The 18,698-nt window shown below is 35.9% G+C and overlaps 1 protein-coding gene across 3 annotated transcripts in view; it reads right to left on the bottom strand.

Moving 5' to 3' along the window:
- Positions 1 to 18,698, bottom strand: part of NAA15 (N-alpha-acetyltransferase 15, NatA auxiliary subunit) — a 92,062-nt gene that overhangs the window by 31,452 nt on the left and 41,912 nt on the right. For all 3 annotated transcript variants that reach the window (XR_005215961.1, XM_037830691.1, XM_037830690.1), the window contains exons 4-10: positions 16,923 to 17,080; positions 16,144 to 16,278; positions 14,816 to 14,969; positions 6,529 to 6,648; positions 5,068 to 5,163; positions 4,803 to 4,909; positions 2,848 to 2,920 (exon numbers count right to left, since the gene is read on the bottom strand). Coding sequence is in view for 2 of the 3 variants with exons in the window: in XM_037830691.1 (XP_037686619.1) it covers positions 2,848 to 2,920; positions 4,803 to 4,909; positions 5,068 to 5,163; positions 6,529 to 6,648; positions 14,816 to 14,969; positions 16,144 to 16,278; positions 16,923 to 17,080 (843 nt within the window). In the remaining variant the exon portion in view is untranslated. The remainder of the gene's footprint in view (positions 1 to 2,847; positions 2,921 to 4,802; positions 4,910 to 5,067; positions 5,164 to 6,528; positions 6,649 to 14,815; positions 14,970 to 16,143; positions 16,279 to 16,922; positions 17,081 to 18,698) is intronic.

The following is an 18,698-nucleotide window of genomic DNA, read 5'->3' as shown; positions in this document are numbered from 1 at the left end:
TTTTGGATTTGATGTGCAAGTATTTTGCCGAGGACTTTTGCATCTATATTCACTAAAGAGATTGGTCTGTAATTTTCTTTTCTTATAGCATCTCTATCTGGCTTTGGTATTAGGGTGATGTTAGCTTCATAGAATAGGTTAGGTAGTGGTCCCTCATCTTCAATTTTTTTCTAAGAGTGTGCTGGTTTGGATGTATTATGTCCCCCAAAACGCCATTATTGTCGATGCAGACTTGCATGGGCAGGAAACGTATTGGTGTTGATTGGGTTGGAGACTTTTGACTGGATGTTTCCATGGAGATGTGATCAGTCAACTGTGGGCAAGATCTTTCACTGGATAATTTCCATAGAGGTGGGACCCCGCCCATTCAGCATGGGCCTTGATTAGTTTACTGGAGCACTATATAAGCTAAGACAGAAGGAGCGAGCTTGCTACAGCCAGGAGGGACACTTTGAAGAATGCACAGGAGCTGAGAGAGGAGCTGAAGCTTACAGAGACATTTTGAAGATAGACTTTGAAAGCAGACTTTTGCTCTGGGGAAGCTGAGAGAGGACAAATGCCCCAAGAGCAACTAAGAGTGACATTTTTGAGGAGCTGAAGCCTAGGGAGGAATGTCCTGGGAGAAAGCCATTTTGAAACCAGAACTCCGGAGCAGACGCCAGCCACGTGCCTTCCCAGCTAACAGAGGTTTTCCAGACGCCACTGGCCATCCTCCAGTCAAGGTACCCGATCGTTGACGTGTTATCTTGGACACTTTATGGCCTTAAGACTGTAAGTGTATAACCAAATAAACCCCTTTTTATAAAAGCCAATCCATTTCTGGTGTTTTGTATTCTGGTGGCATTAGCAAACTAGAACAAAGAGTTTGAGCAGGTTTGATATTAGTTCTTGGAATGACTGGGAGAATTCACCTGGGAAGCCATCTGGTCCTGGGCTTTTCTTTGTTGGTAGGTTTTCAATGACTGAGTCAATCTCTTTACTTGTGATTGCTTTGTTGAGGTCTTCTATTTCTTCTAGAGACAGTGTAGGTTGTCCATGTGTTCCTAGGAAATTGTCCATTTCATCTAAGATGTCTGATTTGTTTGCATACAGATATTCATTGTATCCTCCTATGATCTTTTCTATTTCTGTTGGTTCAGTTGTGATCAGTCAACTGTGGGCAAGATCTTTCACTGGATAATTTCCATAGAGGTGTGACCCCGCCCACACATCTTGTTTATGATATTATTTATTTGCATCTTCTTTTTCTTTGTCACTCTAGCTAAGGGTTTGCCAATTTTACTGATCTTCTCAAAGAACCAACTTTTGATTTTGTTAATTGTCTCTGCTGTTTTTTGTTCTCAATTTCATTTACTTCTGCTCTAATTTTTGTTATTTCTTTCCTTCTGCTTGCTTTGGGATTAGTTTGCTGTTCTTTTTCTAGTTCCTCCAAGTATGTATTAGGTCTTCTATTTTAGCTTTTTCTTCCTTTTTAATGTAGGTGTTTAGGGTTATAAATTTCCTTCTCAGCACTGCTTTCACTGTATTCCCATGAGTTTCGATATGTTGTGTTTTCATTTTCATTTGTCTCAAGATACTAATTTCTCTTGCAATTTTTTTCTTTGAACTACTGATTATTTACAAGTATATTGTTTACCTCCATGTATTTGTGAATTTTCCATAAACTTTTAAAAAAGAATGAATGACAGACTATCACCAGATTTTAATTCCTAACAGTTGCTAACATAAAAACAAACACCATGCCTTCTGATGAACACACCACCCTCACCTATGGAATAATCTTGCTCCCTCCTCAGATTAAAAACAAAACAAACAAAAGACTGAATCTCATCAAGCCTCTACTCAGACCTATCCAATAGAAGTTTCTGCAGTGACAGAAATGTTATATATCTACCCTGTCCAATATGAGGCTATTTAGCACTACTTGAAATGCTGCTACTACAACTGATGTACTGAATTTTTCATTTTAATTACTTTTAACAGCCACATGTGACTAAAGGCTATTATCATACTGGACAGCACAGCTCTAAGTCCAACTACCAATTTAACAAGAAATTCAGAGGACAAAGAAATAACATGTCAAACAACACCATGGGGAGGGGGAGTTACATTAAGCTAAACCTGGACCAGGGGAAACCAAGAAAAGAAACTAATTTCTTCAACAAATAAATTACAGAAAGAAAAAGAGGAGATGGCGGAGAAACCTATAGATTAAAAGAGGCCCAAGCACGTTATCAATCAATCTCAAAGTATAGATCTTACCTGGATCCTGATTCAAACAAACAAGTTTCAAAACCAAAGGAAAAAAACTATGACGTTTATAGGGTAATTAGAAATGTGAACACAGACTGGATATTTGATAGTAAGAAAGTATTCATTTTCAAGTGTGATAATATTATTAAGGTTATGTTTTTAGTTAAGTCCTTATCTTTTAGACATATTGAAATATTCCTGGATGAAACAATGTGATGTCCAGAATTCGTGTGACAGTAATATGGGAGTAGGGGGAAGTAGGTGAGGATAAAAATGGATGAAATAAATTTGACCAAGAGTTAAGAATTATTGATGCTGGGTAAATCAGGCATCTTTATATTATTGCATCTAGATGTTTTAAATTTTAAATAATTTTTTTCAAAAAAAAATGTGAGAAAAAACAAGTAATGTGATTCTCTTCTCACCAAACTTCTTCACATTATGTACAAAGTAATGGTCTCCAATTTCAAGGAAAAAAAATTTTTAATGCACAACACTTACTGCCTAAATAATTAAAACTGACTGACTGATTAAGAATTGCTAATGTATTAAAATCTTCAAGATGTTTTCAAAACATAAAACTTGGGCACTTACCATTGGGATTAAATAACCGGCAGCTTTTTAGAGAAGTTTCATAACCTACTACTAATTCTTCTATGATTGCCACCTAGAATACAAACACACAAGCACACTTTAATAATAATAATTTTTAAAATGCAATTATTATTCTTGTGCAAAATGCATTATTTACTATCAAAGGCCTAAATAAATAGTACAACAGCCAGTTATATACATACATACATACACACAAAGACACCTCTTTATAAACCTCTTAACCTCTGGAAAAAAATTTAAAATATATTCAAATGAATTATATGTTCATGCAGGTGTGCACTAAGACATATCCTTCTAAAATTTCATTGGTACACTCCTTTTCCCTGCTAAGAAATAAAACAACAAGCTGAACCAGAAATCAAGAAAGGTTGGACAAACAGAGGCAATGTTATCAATGCTTTAGATCCTGGTTCATTTTTCTCTCAATTCACATACATAACATCCAAGAGTTAACATTTGTTCTGCAAGAATCAAGAATTAAATGCTACGTAAAGAGAGAAATTCCACAAGATGATGATGATAATCAACTCTTATTTTCATAATCCAGGAGAAAACATTAGTGAAACTGCAATATATAACAGTGTGTGGGTTTCTGAGGTCCAGGAGAATTAATTTCTGAGGTCCAGGTTCTGGTTTCCCCAGACTTCTGACAACACTTCTTGCTCTTGGCTTCATGAAAGATCTGTGAATACTTTTTTTAAAAAATTAATTCCCTTCTTTGCTTTATCCAGCTTTAATGGATTTCTGTAACTACAGAAGATGTCTTAAATAACCTCAACTTAACTAACTCAACAGATTTACACCAGTTATTGCCATTACCTCAGTAAATTTTGAGGACTGAATGGTCACAGCTAGGTTATTCTGGAATACCCACATTCTTCTATTCCCACAAGTTGAGCTATATGTTTCCTAAGAGTCAGTTTTGTTTTCTCAAACCTGTTTGAATCAGTAGCATTCATCATCATATTGCATAATTTAATTCAGTATTACATAAACTTAATAAATAAGAACAAAAGAAAGAACTGTCTCTGTAAGCTGAATACCATGGAAAGACTCAATGATAAATTGGATAATTTTAACCAATTTAAGTGTAAATGAGACAACCAAAACAATAAAGGGGGATATCTTAATTATAGAGGATTCTATACTCAGGACTGCTTCACAATCATCTAAATTCTCACTCTAGCAAAACTAGAAATAACAGAACACATTTTATGAATATAATGTATGCAAGAAAAAAAATGTGAGACAACAATCAATAAAGTCTACACCTGGGACCTTTCACCAGAAAAATGGCAAATAAATGCACATTTGTGCTTTAGATCAAAATGTTTAGCATATTTAACTTGTTCCATCTTTATAATCATAGTTATATTCACTATAACTTACTCTTTCTTAATCTAACTAACATGTCTTGATGCCACTGTACTTGCAAGCACAATAATATAAGTTAAAATTAAAACACTCTCTAAACAAGCATTTTCAAGATTATAACACATAGCTGAAAGAGTAAGTTGACTTACTGGGACAGCAAACAAACTTCTGACAAAATCTTTTTTCTACCAAATAAAAAAGGAGAAAGATTACTAAGCTAATCTTGGTTAAAAAAAAAAAAAAAAAAAATTCACCATGAGCAAGGATTAGAGAAAATACTGGAGAAATTACCCTCTTACTGACTTTTCATACCTATACTGATTCATTAAACAATATAGAGAAACAAAAGACAGAAACAAACATGCAATATGTTATTGAATTAAAGAGGATGAAAAGGAAGAGAAGGACAAGAGAAATACAGAAGCACTCAAATGGCAAACTAGGAAGACTGATACCAGAATCATAAAATGTATACTATACACACAGATAATCAAGAATCAAGTATTCCAAAACCAAGCAAAGAAATTATAACCAAAAGAAAAAGGAATATTTTGCTTTACCTTTTCTTTATCTCTGTATAATGATCTTAAAGTATTGAAGACTGGTGGACAACCCTTGCTGAAATTCATCCTCAGGAACTTATCCAAACATTCCTTAAACTTCTCACCTTGGAAGGAAAATAATCCTGTTAGTTTATATTTACCCAAACAAGTCTAACAATGCACTTTTTAAATCTGACTATGCATAACTAATATACTTAAAAACAAGGAAAGAAATTTTAAATCATAACAACATTTTGATTCTTTTGCAATTATTTTCACTTACCAAATAAAAAGTTTAATGGCAGTCTCCTTGGCACCAGTCCCCTGGGATATTTAGTCCAGGCCTCCTCATAAATTTTTAGCCGTTCTAACATATTAGCTGCAAAGAAAAAATCCTTTTATATGCAATTATAAACTGCATATTTTCCTAGCAAACTACAAACTTCTCAAAGTATATTAAGAAAACTATTCTACTGAATAGAAAACTCAAAAGATGTGAAGAAAATTATTTTGTAACCCTACCACCCAAACATATCAACAATTACTATTTTGGAATATTCCCTTCCAATATTTTCATATTTTAAATACCTGTAACACTGTAAAACAAAATTTCTTTAGCCTGTTCTACTGTAGGTAGCTTTCAAAATCTCAGAACTCGTTTCTTTCCTAAAGAGAAACTTTCAGTTATTATATTTCCATATATTCTCTCTTCACTTTTTTCTGTAGGCTCTCCTTTGACATATTTTGGAGCTTCTGTATCTATCCTGCTATCTTACCCTGCTCATTTTTCTTGTACTTCCTCTTTATACTCTCAGTGCTAAATCTTGACAGCTTTCCTCAGTTCAATCAGTTTTTCACTACATTCATTTTCCCTCAGCTGCAGCCTCTCTTCAATTGGCACTTTTATTCTTCAATAGTAGGTTTTACACTTCCCACATTCCAAATTGGTACTACCTCATAACTGCCAATTCATGTTTCATGGCTATAATTTCCTTTCTTTATCTTAGATTCCTCTATCACCTCTACCTTCCTTTTTGCTGGAACTGATGATTACCATTCACTGTACAGGTTTTCCCAAGGTAGTGGTGCCATTCTTTGTTAGAATCTTCAATAACAGGTTTCTCTAGTATACATCAATAGTATCAGGAATGGTTCAGTACCAGCCCCAAGGGAATCACAGGTTTAAATGAGATCATCTTGGCCAAGGATTTCGCTGATTTGTGGAAGACATTTCTAGGCCCATCCCCACAACTGGGCCCCATTCATGGGAGGAGAGAGGAAGAGTAGAGAAACACAGAGAGTCTCTGAACCCAAGTTTGTTTGAGTGATGCATATTTAATCTCTTTTACCACAAAGGATATAGTGCTGCCCAGCTTGGCTATATTCCGAGGTCCCTGACAGACCATTCTGCTGCAGCCATAGCTCACCACTTAAGATATGCTTGTTTCTTTCCTTTAGGGAGACATCTCCATTTACGTCAGTTGAAATTTCTCTTTCATGTTTTTGATGCTACTATGTTTTTGCCAATTTAAAAAAAAAGTGTAAAAAAATTATTTTCTCAACCATTTCTATGCATTTCAGTATGAGCTGCCATACTAAACTGCATTTTGCAAATGTACTTTGCATTCCGATTTTAAAGCAATTCTTAACCACTATTTTTCTAGGTGTATTTTTCAATCAGTTTATAAAATATGTATTAACCAAAGAAGCAATTAAAATTTAAATAAGATTTAAATGTCACTACCTGGCTTGAGTGCCTTTTCTAAGCCTTTGTAATAGGCCCAGTTTTCAGGATTTCTCTCTTGCAATCCTCTATAAACATCAGCAGCATCTTCCAAACGACATAATTGCAAAAGAAGTTCTCCTGATTTAAAAAAAAATTCATATTAACTAAATAACAGAAAAATCTTTTAACTGTAATTTAACTTTTCCTCACATTTTCTCTTAAAATCTCATTATAAGCCCTGCTCCAATCAATGGTAGAATGAGAAGCTTCAGGGCTTCCCCCTAACCTCCTCAATTTTCCCCCAACCCCCATCCCCAGTAGCTTTAAAAAACCAGCAAAAGGACTGCAGTAACAGGGCAACTTAAAAACAGTAGGATCTCATGGCACCATGGCTGACTCCTCCTCTGTCACCTCAGCAGCTCAGCCCAGAGCCAGGCCACTCTCCCAGCATAGGGCCTAGGGGAAAACAAACAAACCAGAAACAACTTAAGCTTGGCTTCTGACACCCTCGGCCCCTGGCCAGGACTGGTCTGCTGTGAAGTAAAGGAACCACACCTCTTTGCCCTGGTGCGGAGCTGCAGGCTGACAAGCGCCACCTGCTGGGCAGGACAGGAAAAGCACAGCAAGTCTAGAGTCCTCATGGGAAAGTCTGACACCCTGTTGCTCAGGGCAACTTGAAACTGATTACACCTTCCTCCTGAGACCTGGGCCCGTCTGGTCTCAGAAAATCTGATTGGGGTAATCAGGGAAACCAGATACGTAGACAACAAAAGATTTTGAGTCACCTTAGGAAAAACAAAGATATGGCCCAGTCATACAAACTTATACCTCAGCTGAGATACAGGAATTGAAACAACTAAAGATCTTCAAACAAATATGCTAAATCAATTCAAAATCAAACCAACGAGTTGAGGGAAGATATGGCAAAAGAGATGAAGGATATAAAGAAGACACTGGGTGAACATAAGGAAGAAATTGAAAGTGTGAAAAAAAATTGGCAGAGCTTATGGGAATGAAAGGCCCAACATAAGAGATAAAAAGCATAATGAGACATATGACAGTAGATCTAAAGAGACAGAAGAAAAGATTCATGAACTGGAGGCCAGGACATCTGAAATCCTACACACAAAAGAGCAGATAGAGAAGAGAATGGAAAAATATAAGCAGCGTCTTAGGGAACTGAATGACAACATGAAGCGTATGAATGTACATGTCACGGGTGTCCCAGGAGGAGAAGAGAAGGGAAAAGGGGCAGAAACAATAATGGAGGAAATAATCACTGAAAATTTCCCATCTCTTATGAAAGACATAAAATCACAGATCCAAAAAAGCACAGTGTGCCCCAAAGAGAACAGATCTGAATAGACCTAGGCCAAGACAATTAATAATCAGATTATCAAATGTCAAAGGCAGAGAATTCTGAAAGCAGCAAGAGAAAAGCGATCCATCACATTCAAGGGAAGCTCGATAAGACTGTGCAGATTTCTCAGCAGACACCATCGAGGGGAGAAGGCAATGGTATGATATATTTAAGATACTGAAGAAGAGGAACTGCCAACCAAGAATTCTATATCCAGCAAAGCTGTCCTTCAAAAATGAGGGAGAGTTTAAAATATTCTCAGACAGAAAGACAATGAGAGAGTTTGTGAACAAGATACCTGCTCTATAAGAAATACTAAAGGGAGCACTACAGGCAGACAGGAAAAGATGGGAAAGAGAGGTTTGGAGAAGACTGTAGAAATGAAGACTATCAGTAACAGTAAAGAGAGAGGAAGAAAAATAAAAATAAAGTAAGGTAGACATATAAAATCCAAAAGACAAAATGGTAGACAGTAGACATTACATTGAGTGAAATTAGCCTGAAACAAAAGGACAGATACTGTATGGTATCACATAATATGGATAACAAGGAAGAGCAAAATCTGAGAGTTGAGAACACAGGTTATCACGAGATAGAAAGAGGTTAGAGATAGGGCACTTGATGCTGAAGGAGTACAGAAGGTTCAACAGGATTGAATGTATAGATTCAGAAATGGATAGCCCAATACTGTGTGATGGTAGCACAATATTATAAGATATGTGTGAGTATGGCTGAAAGAGGAAGGCTATTGGCATATATGTCACCAGAAGAAAAGACAGAAGATAAAGACTGGGATTGTATAACTTAGTGAAACCTAAAGTGACCAATGATGGTGATTAAGTGTACAAATATAAGAAAGTTTTTAAATGAGGGAGAGCAAATGAATGTCAACATTGCAAGGTGTTGAAAATTGGAAGGTATGAGGAAAAAACACAATCAATGCAAACTAGAGTCTATAGTCAACAGTAACACTGAAAGATGCTTCCATTAAATGTAACAACAGCAAAATACAAAGCTAAATGTCTATAAAAGGGGTATATAAGGGAGCGATATGGGATTCCTGGTGGTGATGATGTTGTCTGACCTCTTCTATCTTTTGTATTTTTCTTCTTCTTTTTTCTCCTTTTCCTCTTTCTTTGGGGAAGAAATGGAAATGTCCTCATATAGATGGCAGTGGTGAATGCATAATTATGTGATTATACTGGCAATCATTGATTTTTTTTTTTAGGGTGGATTCTATGGTACGTGAATAAAACTGTTCAAAAAAATAAACAGAGGGATACAAGCACTAGAGAAAATGTGGAGAGAGGGATGTACCTATTCCCTGTTGTAGGGAAGAAGAATAGCACAGCCCATCTGGAGGGTAGTGTGGTGGTTCCACAGGAAGCTAACTATGGGGGTTGCTGTATGGTCCTGCAACACCGTTATGGGGTATATACATGGAAGAACTGAGAGCAGAGACATGAGTGGACTGCCGTTTGTGGCAGCCATATTCACGATTCACAATGGATGGCGGTGGCCTAAGGGTACATCGACTGATAAGCGGAATATTGAACTGTGTTGTATATGTACAATGGAATAGCGAGCAGCGGCAAGAAGAAATGAAGTTGTGAGGTATGCACCTAGGTGAATAGAACTTGAGGACAGTATGTTGAGTAAAAATAAGTCAGAATCGAAAAGACAAAACGCCTCACTAATATGGACTAACTATAATGTGCAAACTCTGAGAATTGAATCTGAGAGCACAGATTCAATTATCAGGGGAAGGCTTATAGTAAAGCTTCCTAGATTGTAAGCTCTTACAGCAGTCACATCTATTCACAAGTTGTAAAGGTTATCTCTAAATTCTGAGATACTGAGCTGTTTGTGTATAACCTGGTCAGTCCCTGTAACTTCAGGTGTCTGTGTGACACTTGAGACTCAGATCCAGAGTTCAGCAGCTATGAACGTCAGCAGTACCCATACAGCAAATGTTAAAAAAGCTGAGAAAGAGATCAGATTTCAATTCGAGATATGAACGAAATGGACTTGACTAGAACTAAGGTAAATCAGACTAAAGGGAAAAGGATGATATCGACTGTCTTAAAACCTCATCTTCTGTGTGAGACCAAAGAAGAGATGTTTATTTGGTGCAAAATTTATACTTTATACTTTCTGTAGCACAGTATATAATTTTACTTATATCGTCAGTTTATCCTTACACCATAATTACATGGAACCTTGAATAAGGGGCGAGATCTGGTTGGTTTGTACAGGGTAGCGTGAAACCCCAATACATCCCAGAGTAATCTGAGCAGAGAATAAAGAGTATTTGCAAAGCCCCCTTGAGGACCTGGGGGAAAATGTGGAAACATTAAACTTCCCCACCTGGGGAATTCCTGAAGTTTTAGCAAGCATTAAGAATGCCAGCGTAGTAGGCCAAGTCCTCGATCTTGGGGCTTGCCCATATGAAGCTTGTTACTGCAAAGGAGAGGCTAGGCCTACTTATAATGGTGCCTAAGAGTCACCCCAGAGATGTGGCCTGTCTCTCTCCAAGCCCATTTGTCAGGTAAACTCATTGCCATCCCCCCTGCCTGGGACATGACTCCCAGGGGTATAAATCTCCCTGGCAATGTGGGACATCACTCCTGGGGATTAGCCTGGACCTGGCATCGTGGACAGGAGAAAGCCTTCCTGACCAAAAGGGGGAAGAGAAATGAAACAAAATAACATTTCAGTGGCTGAGAGATCTCAAATAGAGTTGAGAGGTCATTCTGGAGGTTAGTACTATGCATTACATAGATATCCCTTTTTAGTTTTTAGCGTACTAGAATAGCTAGAAGGAAATATCTGAACTATTGAACTGCAATCCACTATCCTTGAAGAATTTCATATAACTATATAGCTTATACAGTGTAACTGTGTGATTGTGAAAACCTGGTGGCTCACACTCCCTTTATCCAGTATATGGACAAATGAGTAGCAAAAAGGGGGCAAAAAGCAAATGAATAACAGGAGTGGGGGGAGGAGTATGAGATATTTTGGGTGTTCTTTCTCCTTTTATTTTTATTCTTATTCTTATTTTTTGGAGCAATGAAAATGTTTAAAAAATTGTGGTGATGAATGTACAACTATGTGATGATACTGTGAACGACTGTACACTTTGGATGACTGAATGGTATGTGAATATATCTCAATAAAATTGCATTAAAAAAGAATATTATTGGGGCATATGAAAAAATTACTGTCTTTAAGTTTTATATCAATGTTAAATTTCTTGAACTTAGGATAAATGTACTTCAGGTGGTTATGTAAGTGAATTTCCTTGTTCTTAGGAATGTACATGGCAGTATTAAGTGTTCAAGAGGCATGATATATTGAACCTACACTCCAATGTTCAGAAAATGGATAGATTATTTGAGGGTCAGAGAGAACAATTTGGCAAATGTGAGAAAATGTTAAAATTTGATGTGGGTATCTGTGGGGGATAGGAGTATGCTGGAGTTCTCTGTATAGGGTTTATATTATTTTTATAACAGCCTGCAAGTTTGGAAGTATTTCAAAATAAAAATTTTTTAAAAAATCTCAATAAGTCAAGGTTGAGAGATGGATTTGGCATCCTCCTGAATTCCCAATTCCTTTCAAGGAGACTACCAATTCTTTTATTGGCCCCTCCTGTTTTGAAGTTTACCTTATTTAGAAATGCCATCTTCTTCCCACCCTCAATTTTCAAGTAATTGTCCAACTCCAGATTACTTTTCCACATTCGTTGACTACACCGTCACAGGCATCATCTCCTCAATTACTCCTGCCATTTTATATATATGGTCACCCAAATTAAAAAGTCCAATACCCTAACTTTATGATTCCTTAACCAACTATGATAAACTGTGATAAAATTCTGCTTTGCAGCTGATTTTCTCTATCAAATCTCTATCAAATAGGCACTTTGCTTTAAGTTTATCCAACTTGTCCTCCTCCTTCTCTCTCTAACCACACCCTTCAGCCCCAGAGAAAATGCAATTCTCTTTTCTTCAGGTCCACCAGCAACTCACAGACTCATTGTTTGCCTTCCCTAAACTCCATGATCAATTACATCCCTGAAAGACATTAGCAGCTCGAAGTATGTAAATCAATCTCAAAGCCTAGGATCTCTTATCTGTCCTACTAATTTTCAAGCCTGTATCATCCAAACTGTGTTTGCTCCATACTTTCTCATGGAAGGAAGTTAAGCAAGTCAAATAATGAAAAAAAGGCATTGGTTTCACAGAAATATATGAGCTCCAAACTTATGTAAGCCTCAAACACTGCTCAGGAATCCTTTTCCTTACCCTTACTGGGCTTCTCATTCACCAAAGGTACTATTTTCAAACCACTATCTTCACCCCTACACCTTTCATTCTCGTCACTTATTGAGTACTTATTATGTATCAGTCACTGTTTTAAATGTTTTACATTCTTTAACTCAATGCTCACATCTCTTTGAGATAGGTTAGCATTATTTTCCACATTTTAAAGCACAGGAAATTTCAGTAAACATGCCTACTATCTCTTAGATAGTTAATGCTGAGGCCAAGATTTGAACCAAAGCAGTGTGGCTATGAGAGTTCATATTCTTAAACTCTACCAGTGATTCTTAGCTGGTGGCAATTATTTTGCCACTTAGGGGACATTTGACAATATCTGAAGACATTTATGGTTATCACAGTGGTGGGGAAAGGGGTAGGGGGAGTATGTGCTACTGGCATCTAATGGTAGCAGCTAGGGATGTTGCTAAACATCGTACAGTGCATAACTGAGGACATCCCCCCCCCATCACCACCACCAATAACAATGAATTAGCTGGTCCCAAAAGTCAACAGTGCCAAGTTTGAGAAAGCCTGCTCTACACTAAAGCCTATTTAACTCAGAACGACAACAATAATAATAATTAAAAAAAACCTACAGCTTTTTCTCCTCTATGCTACACTCATCCTCATTTCTTTCCCTTAATTTTCTCCCACCTTTCTGTGTGGAAGAAACTGATGGCATGAGAATTAACAATGAAGCTTTTTGTCAAACTATGTCCACTAAGCCACTCCAGGAAGTTGCTGAGTGATCTTGACCATCCAATCCTCTCCATCGTCACCACCAGCAACATTGCCTTTATTGCTGGAGTTCCCAAAGACTGATTCTACTCTCAGTTCCCTTCTAGTCTCTTTATACAGCCTGTCCTCAACACTTGACACACTGTAGATATTCAATATATATTTTATGGAATGAGCTAATGGTTTTGCTTCTTATTTCACTGAGAAATCGAAACAATTAGAAGAGAACTTCCACAAATACCCACTGCATCTACATACTTACTTACCCGTATATTCTGCCATCTCTTGTGTCTTCAGATGAACTATTCACGTTCTCGTCTAAGACCAGTCCTCAAACATATCCACAAGAGCCCAACCCCTTTACTGCATCAAGTATTCTGATTCTACTAGATCATTCCCTAATTGTCACAGACATATGCTGTAAAAAGCCTTCTCCTGATCCTGCAACCCATTTCACCAAATACTTCTTTTCTCTGTTTCCCATTACAATAAAACTCCTTGTAAGCATCATTTATTCTTGTGGTCTTCAATCCCACTACTCCTATTCTCATTTAAATTTACCTGATTTGGAATGTCACCCTTCCAAATGTTCAGAAAAAGTGTTTGTGTTAAGGTCACCAATAACTGCCAAATTGCTAAAGTCCATTTGCCAATTCTGACTCCTCATCTAATTTGACCTGTCATTCTTCCTCACTAATAAAATTATCAAAAGGACTAAATGAAGTACTATATATGAGTCTTTGAAAACTGGCATATATCCCCATGAAGAAATTGAGACCCAGGCCTTGCCCTTGGGCACAGAGCTACTTAGTAGCCATTAAAGGAACCCAAACTAGTTCTCCCAGTCTTGTGATCTCTCCATTAAGTCAGAAATCTCCCCTTTATAGGAATGACCCAATTATATCTAACAGACTACTAAGGAATGACCAACTCAAATGAGAGCTGTTTAGTTCACAACTGAGCTCTAGGCACTCTGAACTTCCAGTTTCTTGCTGCTGGCATTATCCTCTGCTGAAAGTTCATCTGGCAAATAATGGTTGATAGCCACTGTGCACAGATACCACACCTTCCTAGTGTTCCACTTCAAGGGGAGCCAAAGGAATGTGAAACAAGCAAACTTCAATCCCTGTGCCAGCAAGAGCAAAGCAACATTTCAGATGGTAATTGTTGAAAAGTAACTTGTCTTTCCTATTATTTGTTATTCTTCTTTAAATTTTCATAATCACTTCCTCAATTTCTTAGAACTATTTATAGAACTCCTGTCTGTCAGCTCTTTAATAAATGGCAACAGCACTGGTTCCATTTACTTAAAGATCTCTCCCTCCTATAACAATCCACACACATAAATCCCAAACTCTGGTTTCCCTTCCTTCCAGAATTCATATTCTTTCTATATCCACAAAGACATTCAGACAAATGATAAAGGACCCCAAGAAATGTCCTATACTTTTTAGAAAAGATGAATTTATCAATATACTTTACTGGCAATAAAGAAATCTGGCTTACATATTCAGTTTTGCTAACACAGTGTTTCTAAGAAAAATAATCCTGTCTCATAAAACTAAGGAACTGTCTTACGTGTTTTAATCAAATCCTATATTTTCAGATAAAAGATACTTCATTTAAAGAAAGGATATGAGTCACGTCATTCAACAATTTTTATTGTCCATAATTATTTTCTCCTGTATCAACCATACCCATTTTATCAATGTGTATTTTCCTACATTACAAATCATTCAAAGTATATAAGTAAGAAATAAACTGTCTATCATCAAAAAGCTGAATTACATACAATTATCAGGAGCAACGAGATTATTTTTTCAGCTTGCTCTTTGCCATGATAAAATACTAGAATAAATTAATATTCTTAATAAATTACCTTTGGTTTCTTCTACAGCAAGTTTATCACAAATTTGCTTTTCATAGTTACAAAGATGTTCCAGGGCTTCTCTATAGAGGCCTGCTTCCCGAAGAACTTGATTCTGGTATAACAGGAGTTCACTATATTCATAGTCTACTTTATCAGGGGATGTCTGTATGTGAATATAAGAAATACTAACAGTAAGAATTGATTTTCTTTTCAAAAATTGTTTCCTAAAAAATATACAAGAAGTCAAAGGATAACGATTGATAACATTGATTTTTCAAAATTTCTGTTTATGGAACAATTAAACAACAGCAATATTAGCTTATAACCTGTTGAATAAAAGAAGAACTCTTAAGTCTTTATATATACACTAAATAAATGAGAAAGGAGAGCTCTTAACAGAAGAATGCCAAATAATAAATCTAGACAGCTGATGGATTTATTTTATGACTATTACAGTAACAGTCAACTGAATCAAGAATCATAATCAATGAATGCTAAAACTGGTGGAGAAAGTTTGATAAGGAGCAGGCTATTCATAAAGTCTCAAATTTATACAAATAAATCACTTATTAAATACAAGGGGAAAACAAACAGTGAGTCCATAGAGAGTAAACTTGGTAGACACCACCATAACTAACTGATCAGATAGAATTAGACAACGTGCCTCTTGGTGTGATGAAACTGAGGAAGGGCCCAACATCACTTCTGTGGTTTTCTGCCCAAGATGGCATAACCATATCTAACGAGGAAACATTAGACAAATCCAAACTGAGGAACATTCTACAAAAGCACTACACTGTATTCTTCAAAAATATCCATGTCATGAAATACCAAGAGTTAGAAAATGTTCCATATTAGAGGAGACTAAAGAGAAATGGTAAGTAAATGCAAAGTATGATTCCATGGTGAAACAGGAAAAATTGCCAGAATGGATATAATTAGCAAATTATTTAATAAATTCACAGTAAATTTTGAATATGAACTGTGGATTAGAGAACAACAGTCTATCAATGTTGAATTTCTTGATTTTTTATACTCACACTATCTATAATAACTGGCAGCTATAGAGTTATTCCTAAGTTATATACACTGAAGCATTTAGGGGTAAAAGAATGATTTCTGTAATCACTCTAAAATGTTTCAGAAAGAAATTTTAGATAGAAAGAGCAATTACAAAGCAAATGTCAAATATAACAGTTAATGTGGATGAACTGCTATGTGGAATTCTTCATATTATTTGAAATTATTTCAAAATAAAAAGTTAGCAAGTCTATGTATACCTCTTTCTATTAGTTACACTAAAAATTAGACCTATTAAAATGGCTTCTGGTTATTACCTGTTGTGTTTTCCTAAATTCTTCTAAAATCTTTGCTGCCATTTCATAATCTTCTAATAAATGATAAGCAATAGCATAACCAATCCATGATGCTCTCTGCGCAGGTCGAAGCTGAAGTAACTGATACCTCGTTTCCTTTAAGGGAAAAAAAAAAAGAACTTTTTCCTAGGTTTACACTTAAAAGTAAATGCTCCTTTAAAAGATCACATTAATTTACCCTATAACACTGAACACTGCAATAAAATGCTGTGACTAATACAAAATAGCTCCAAAACATCCACACTGTGTAGTTTTATAGAGCCAAAGAAATATTTGTTAAGAAGCATAATGAAGTACCCAAGTTAATCTTATAAGGTTTGTAAAAACTTAAGACAAGATATTCTTGTTTAGAGAAGATGGAAGACAGTAGTATCAAGGGAAAAATTGCTCAAAAAAGGTGCCTGACTATTGAATTAAGATATATAGACAGCAGCTTACATGGAAAAAAAAAAAGAATGACAGACTATGAAACAGACGTAAGATAAATAGATAAAAGACTGATACAAGAGTTAAAAATTAAGTTACAAAGACTAAAACAAGTATCAGTCTCAATGAACATATAAAAGAAGAAACGATAAAATTTGCTTTCCAGAAAAATGCAGAGTAAAGGCTGTATTCACATGTAATTGGCCAAACGCATTGGTTATTTAAGGAATACTAACACTAATTTTCACTGAAATGATTAAATAAACCCTACAGAACAATACCTTCCCCTTAGAAACAAAAATTATTTCACTTACCCTGTAACCCTCAAGATCTCGCATTTGAATCTGTAGTAAAGAAAGGTCCCTTAAGATTTGGAGATTGTCTTTATCCCATTTTAGCGCATTTCTGTAACACTTAATGGCTTCATCATACTTCTTGTCTGACCTTTGGAGAAGGCCATAAACATGCCAACCTGAAGGATTTAGTTAAGGATACAACCTACAAGTCAAGAAATTTTCCAAATGATCTCCCAGGAAACTAGGAGTACAACATTTATTTTTAAGGGAAGGAATATCAAGACAGAGGCAGTTTAATACAGTGGAAAAGAGCAGAGCTTTTGGTACCAGGGAGAATTACGTAATGGAAATAGAACCTACACAGCAAAACACAGAAGTGAAGACTAAATGGGATAACGCATATAAAGTGCTCACTGGCTGGGACAAAATGAATACTCAATGAATGTTAGGAATTATCTACACTGTTAAAATGAAAAAAGGGAATGGGTCTCTATGACATGTAATTATATAAAATCAATGTGAATTTTATTTACTTCAGCTAACAAAATCCTTAAAACAGTTCTTATTGTGGTACAAATTTCCTAAAAATCAATCACATGTAAAATAAAACCACGCATTCATCAAATAACCATTAAGAATTTTTAATAATTAGGGTGTAGATGACCAAAACTGACCGTCTCCTACAGACAGGATTTAAAGTTTAGTAAGGGACACCGATAAACAAAATTATAGAAAGTTGGGAGGAAAATGCTATAAAAAGACAATACATGTAAATAATTCCACTCCCGTAGTACAGGCCCTTTTCAATGTAGACTTGGATTACCGTAACAGCCACCCACTCCTCTTTCCTCAGTTTCTCCTCCTTGTATTCTCTCCTGCCAGAGTAAATCTTCCTAAAACGTACAGAATAATACATATCTCCCACAATCAATCCACTTCCCTTCCCAGAACTTTGCATTTCTCCCTCAGATCTAACAAATTTTAGGGCAGTGATCCTCAACAGAGTCAATAAAATGCAAAATGTCTAGGATGGTATGTATAACTGAAAACACATATTTTAATATAATTTTATTTGGAAAATAATCTTTGTTTTATGATATAAATGACAAAGTAAAGCGTGACAAAATCTTTTCAGCTGATTGGAATACAAGTTTTAAAACTCTACAAAACACTACCCTGCATAATCTGGCCCCCCATTACCTATCTTCTCATTCCTTCCCATTTCTATCAATACCCTGTTATTTTAGGACTTAATCACATTCTTGAGCATTGCGACAATCGTGTAACTGTCTCTAATCTTCACCCCCTAAAAAAACTATCCTCCAAGAATTTAACACTGTTAAAGAAATACAGCAACTTTATGTCCACTAAAAGGAACCCAAATAAATAAACTATGGTAAATACATACAGCAGAACACTATACAATCATTTGAAATGATGGAAAGATAATCACAACAGTCATTATAATTAAGCCCTTCTTTACCTTTTTATCCTTTTGTCACTACCAATTCACATACTTCTGCTTTACTGGGTTAGTGACAATTCTCTGAACAAGCTGTGATATTCAAAATTTTCTGTGTGATTCCAATAAATAAATCCTCCTTCACTAGACTGTAAGTTCCTTGAAAGCAAAGTCCATATCTTTCCTTCATCTGTACTGTACCAGGGGCCAGATAAACACTTGAAAACTTGCTAAATGTTTCAGCACTTAAAACTGCACTAGTCCACAAACTAGGTACAGAAATATTTGTTAAAAGACAATATAACTAGTGGGAAACCACAGTTCTTCCTATA

The sequence above is a fragment of the Choloepus didactylus genome, chromosome 3 (genome assembly GCF_015220235.1).
Source record: "Choloepus didactylus isolate mChoDid1 chromosome 3, mChoDid1.pri, whole genome shotgun sequence".
NCBI lineage: Eukaryota > Metazoa > Chordata > Mammalia > Pilosa > Megalonychidae > Choloepus > Choloepus didactylus.
The sequence above is the reverse complement of the archived record's forward strand: the minus strand, read 5'-3'. Positions and strand labels throughout refer to the sequence as shown.